The 6,000-nt window shown below is 41.5% G+C and overlaps 1 protein-coding gene across 14 annotated transcripts in view; it reads right to left on the bottom strand.

Annotated features, from left to right (window-relative positions):
- Window positions 1-1,216: 1,216 nt before the first annotated feature.
- Window positions 1,217-6,000, bottom strand: part of TET1 (tet methylcytosine dioxygenase 1) — a 68,773-nt gene continuing 63,989 nt past the window's right edge. For all 14 annotated transcript variants that reach the window (XM_058421477.1, XM_058421476.1, XM_058421480.1 and 11 more), the window contains 2 exons: window positions 5,197-5,536; window positions 1,217-2,888 (listed from right to left, as the gene is read on the bottom strand). In XM_058421477.1, coding sequence (XP_058277460.1) covers window positions 1,747-2,888; window positions 5,197-5,536 — 1,482 coding nt within the window. In that variant the 3' untranslated portion in view covers window positions 1,217-1,746. The remainder of the gene's footprint in view (window positions 2,889-5,196; window positions 5,537-6,000) is intronic.

Below are 6,000 nucleotides of genomic sequence, written 5' to 3'. Positions count from 1 at the left end.
GTAGAGCACCACTACGGTATAATATGATCAAGTATATTACTGGTATGTTTTCACACTGGAAAAGTGACTTCCTTCTGCCTCCAGGCGCCCCAGCCAGGGCGCCGAGGCACAGGGAGGGACAGCTGTCTGTGGGGCTGATCCTGCAGCGCTCGGGCCCCAGGGAGTCCCGGCGTCAGCTCCTCCTCCTCCAGCCAGCTCCCATGGAAGAAGTTACAGGATGAGGTCAGTCCTTAGCTAACGCTGTCATCTGGTAATTTGTTTAAATAAATAACTTTAAACAAGAAATACAGAGGAGAGGAGAATCAGAAAGAAGAGCGGGATGCTACAGTGTTTAAAAGCAATGGAGTGTCTGTTTTTCCTCTGGTTTAGCAAATACTTGTTTCGTGATCTGTCACTTTCTCAACAGAAATGAAGAACATAAATTTCAAGGAGGGTTACAACCCTTTCCATGTGAAATTTATAAATTGTTTCAAAAACTTACAAAACATTTTTGTAAAAAAACTGAACTCAGAAAGTTGGTGAATATTACAGATAAGTTATTCTTAACAAAAACTTTGCTGCTAAATATTAGATATTTGATCGTTTTCCAACGCTTCTTTTGTATTTTTCCCAAATTACTATTTTTTATCAGAATAGAATAAGGCAACTCTAGGGGGTATTTTTTATCCCAAAACAATCCTACCCCTGAGGCGTTAGGAACATTTGGTCGCCATGTTAACTTAGAATGCTGCAAACAAATGAGACCGATGCACCTACTGCTCAAAGAAACCGTAACAAATGCTGCCTTTAAAAAACCAGATAATGTTCGTAACTCCCAATAGCAACACACACATTGACCAGACATCTCCTCATTTCATGTTTGTACACTCTCTTGAAAAAGAATGAAAAGGCTCTATAATTCATAACTGTTTGTTTATATGCAACATAAAATCTTCAGTGAAAAAGGGCAAGTTAAAAACAACCACATATGCTATCAGCACACATCCTGCAGCTGTAACATCATGGAACTCTGCACAGCAAGAACAAAATCATTTCTTCTGTAGAGTATGCACAAACCTTAGACAATATGATCCTTATACTATACTATTTCAAGTTAATTTTAAAAATAGAAAGTGCTTTTAAAATATATATTTACAGCTTAGAAACAACTTCCAGCCATCATTACCAATAACTTCATTCTACCGACGAATCTAAAGAACAAAATTAATTGGTTTTCTAAAAGACTTGTCTGTAATTTGGACTATATAGCAATGGTTGGAAGTTGTTAAAGCAATGGCACCATGAAGTAATAATTCAGCTTATTTATTTTTAACTGTTTGATGTGGTTAAGCACCAAGAGCTGTGTAGAGCTATAACTGTATAACTTGATTTAACACCATAAAATGTGAACCTGTTAAAATACCTATAAATGATTTTTGTAGTAAACAGACGATTTAAAGCACCAAAATATAAATTCCTAAAGGTAATAAACTGAATGATTCAATCAAGGTTAATAACCTAAACAAAATCTTTTTTTAGAATGTATTAAAACTATACATTTTTTTTTTTTTTTTTGCTTAAAATGTGCTTGAGCACCACGAAATGTTAAAGTCACAGTTTAAGAAGAAATCCCCCCCCTTTTTTTGTTTTTACCTCAGCCTTAAAATGGTTGAGATGAGCAAATAGTAAACGCCACGAGACTTGTTCTTTAAAAGCACCTTAAAGAAACGCCGTGTAACTGCACGGGAGGGGCACACCACAGCACAGCTACGCCCAATGGTTGTAGGGCCCTGCCACTCGCGTCAGGGCGTACGAAGAGACCGTGATCACGTTATCCTTGGTTACCGTTAACGCTCTGCGGGATGGAATCTGGTTGAACTCGTTGTCTTCATAAAAAAGATCTCTGTTTTCACTTGGCTGCTTTGCTTTTCTGTTGCTAGAGTTCAGTTCGGGATTCTCCGTTCCTAATCGTTCGGCTTCTTTTTCTTTTTCTCTCGCCCTCTCGGCCATCTTGGCTTCCCACATGGCTAAACCGTGTTTTGGCTCATTTAAATTTTTGTGTTGGTAAAAAACTAAAGAAATTCTTGTGGGATGATTGCGGTTGGGTTTTTTAATTGGTGTGGTAGCGTGGAGCTCACGTCTTGCACATTCGATTAAGATAGAACCATGAGAAGGTGCCACAGCAACCCCACCGATGTCATCATCCAAAAAATTGTGCTCACTGTCTGACCACAATTCCTCCGCCTTTTCTTCAGAATCGGCCGGTTGTCCCAGCGCACTGTTCTGCTTCTCGTCGACGCAGTCAAAGTCGCAGATCTGTCCTCGATGGGAGCTGCCCTTTTCCCCCGGGCACCCGTCGGAAGCGTCAGCTTCGGTCCCGACGGCATCCTTTGCCGAAGAGCTCAGCGGTACGGAGGAGTCACAAGAGCCGATCGTCTCCGCGGAAGGAGAACTGTCCGGCTGAGGCTGTCGGTTCTGTGCGTCAGGCCGATGTTCAAGTATCGTGGGCGGGGGCTCTGTGTGGGCCAGGGGGCCCGGAGCAGTGACCTCGGGAAGAATTGGCGGCACGCCGTTCACCTTATCGTTCAGCAGAATTCCAGTATAATCTTTGACTGACACATCAAAGCTCTTGCAATTAACGTAAGGTGGCACGTGAGGTTGCTTGGTGCTGCATTCGAAATACCCGTAGGGAACTGAAAAATCTTGTTGAATATTAGTCACTGCGGTTAGGCCAGACTTGTGTGCGAGAGATGGATAAGGATGTAAGCTATCCACCTTAAAGGGGGAGGAAGCCGTGTACTGTTTTAATAAAGAGCAATTTTTAGTAGTAGTTGAAGTATGTTTCATGGCATAAAGGTGGTTGGAAGTCTCCACTTTTATTCCAGGTTTTAAAGCATCTGTTTTGTTCCCTAGAAGAAATGCACACCAAAGTGTAAGTACTTCTTAATCAATAAAATACCTCTCTTGTACTTTCATACTTGTGTTCTAACATGACTACAGATTTTTCAAAATTATTATTTTTAGCTTTCTAGGAATATCTCTATGACTGCACACATGAGTGTGTGTGTGTGTGTGTATATATATATATATATATATATATATATATATATAAAAATATATAAAAACCCCACCCTTGTTCAATTAATGCCTTAACCTTTTCGTGTCAGGCTGCTGGTACATAAAATAGAAAGGTATTTCACAGAGGGATGAAGAAAAACAGATAAAATGAAATAACCACTGAGTCTCAATTCACACAGCCCGGTCCTACAGAAATGCTTCCCAGCAGCTGACTGCTGGCCTTCAGTTTTTCCACAACTGATGAAATTCAGTCTGAAATTCAGCCTGTGAATCAGTCAAAATTCTGACCTGCCTTAACCCCATACTCTGATCAAAGGAAAAAGCATGTTTATGGATCTTGTCCATCACAGCAAAGACAGTTACTGATTTACAATGATTCATGCATTCCAATTCTGACTCAGAAATTGTCTTTTTTAAAAAAAAGCATCTGGCAGCATGCTCCAGGTAAATCCATCCTTACAAAATAGATTTTGACTCATGATTTGGCTGTCTTGCATCTTTCCACCTAATTGCCTCATTATTTCAGATCTCTGTGCAGACATCCTTGTTCATTTTCTGTCAGGTCCTAAACCAATTTCTAGCCACGCTGCTGAGCTTGACTGGGGCACAGGCTCCTCACCCGACTGATTCTCATCATGGGTAGCTTCAGCCCAGAGTCCATGGGAGTAAAGGGAAAGAATTCCATTGCCTTTGATGGGCTTTGCATCATGCTCTGCAATGGCTTTAACCTGTTTTACTGGCAGGCTGGCACCCCACACAGAGCTCTTGCTTACTCTCACAGACAACTGTCAGCGTTTCTTCTTTATTTCAGAAATACACAGAATGGTTAATTGTTTTACATCAGGTAGAAGTATTATTCCTTCTTCTACTCTGTCTCCTAGCAATTTTTAAATTAGTGATGAATTAAAAACTTTCCTCCAACAGGAATGCAAAAAAGTCAAAGTGAGATAATGACAGGCATAACAGTTAGTATGCAAAACCCCAAAGCTGTACAGGGACAAGAGGAGGCCACATCAGCTCTTTAAAAACCTGTTCTGTGAAATAAAATACAAAGCATTTAATGATTTTAACAGCCCCCACCCCAGAACAAGGCCTTTGCCCCAAAGATTTTAAACACAGCATTTGAGAATTGCGTTCTCCATCACCTCAGGAGAGAGATGCGTGTTCTGAGAAAATAAGTTTTAACTACACTCATCACTCAGTTACAGAAGTGTGATTTTTATTTGTTTTTTAAATGTTATCCCCTCAAAACGCAGATATACTTTGAAACACGTTTACCTGTTATTCCTCCCCTTAAATCTGCTACATAGGTCTGGATGTCTCTCATGAAATAAAACTCAAAATTACGGCAGATGGGCTAATTTTCCTCTCTCCCTCCTAACAGGTTGTGCTTCAAATTTGTTTACTTTCCACCCGCTAATCAGAGAATTTAAGTCCATGGCTTCTTCCACCTCTTCCTTGTCTGCCTCTCATTAGTGCCCAGTCCCGTGCACCAGTGCTGCCCGAGGAGGCCTGAGCCGAGCTCTGCCAGCAGGAGCCCCAGCGCAGGTACCGGCAGTGCCCCGCACCCCTCGGGCCAGGCGCAGCCCCGTGCTGCCCACATGCCATGGCGGGCTCCCTGGCACCTGACTCCACTGCCCTGCTCCTTGCCAACATCCTGCAAAGGACAATTTGCACTGTTATTTGATAAAACCTGGGTTGCTTTATACACCTCTTACTGTGCAGCAGTGCTCATGCCATCGATAGCAAAGTGTCACAGCTCAGATTCTCAGAAAGCCATTATCTGCCATAGGAAGTGGAGAACACTTTCTTGTACTTTAAGGTGACAGAAACTCAAGCTGCTCATTTAGGTAAATGTTCCAACAATGTTCTTTCAGGATGGCCAAACTGCCATTGTTTATTAGAGTAAGGGAACTTGGAAATACTTCACAGGCCTTCAGAGACCACCAACAAACTATTTTTGGGTGATCACCTGGGGGTTTTTCTGCCCCGTGAGACAACACTGGCTACAGTGTTCATTAACCCCTAAAATGCAGAATACACAAGTGGTTTATTTTAAAGGAGGTTTTCTCTCCCATCACATGTGTAAGAGAACACAGAATCAGAACGGATTGGCAGAATTTCATTAGCGTCACTCACCTAAACAATGCAAAGTGTTGCCAAGATTTTCGGGGGCTTCAGTTTTCACTTTTACTGGTGTTGAATATTTTTTATCTATTAATGGCTGTTTTTCAGTTGGGGTCCTCCTTGTGTCTGGTTTCTTTTTCTTGGTAGCTCTGAGTGGCTCAGCCAACATTCTCACTTCTCTGGGGAACGCTGTGAGCACCTGTATGGCTCCGGCTTTTATCTTGGCTTCCAGGCCCTCTTCAGTGCCAAACTCATCTGTTTGGGAGATTTTGTAAAGAGGCAGCACATGGAGCTGTTCATCGCTTGGAATCACGCCCACTCTCCGGTTATCTTCCTTCGTTAAGGTACAGACCTGGCAGGAGCAGAATCAGTGACAATAAGCCACACACAAAGCACGAGTTACAGAAAGGCTCAGGCAGTCATCCTAGGCTCCACTGCTTGCTCGTGTTCTACGGCCTCAACGCTACGGGGCTTTCAAATACCAACATCCGACAAATAATTGTTTGAGCTATGATGACACAGAAGAACTGTTGGTACTTTAAGATCAAGGCACGTGTCTTGGATGGGAAAGTGAAATTTTGTCCCAGTTTACAGTATCCACAAATATATGCCAACCTTGGTAAATAATCTCAGCTGTAAACTTACTGTAAAGTTCCTAACCATTATTCTTATTATTTTTTAAATATATAAACACATCTTTGATGTTCAGATTCATTTTTAAGGATTACAAAATAGGATTTTTTTTTTTCTTTTGCATTAAACAAGAAGTGTCTATGATCTGGAATTGATTCTATGATTTGGAATTGATTATGGTTT

Source organism: Hirundo rustica, chromosome 8 (assembly GCF_015227805.2).
Source record: "Hirundo rustica isolate bHirRus1 chromosome 8, bHirRus1.pri.v3, whole genome shotgun sequence".
In the NCBI taxonomy this organism is placed as follows: domain Eukaryota; kingdom Metazoa; phylum Chordata; class Aves; order Passeriformes; family Hirundinidae; genus Hirundo; species Hirundo rustica.
The sequence above is the reverse complement of the archived record's forward strand: the minus strand, read 5'-3'. Positions and strand labels throughout refer to the sequence as shown.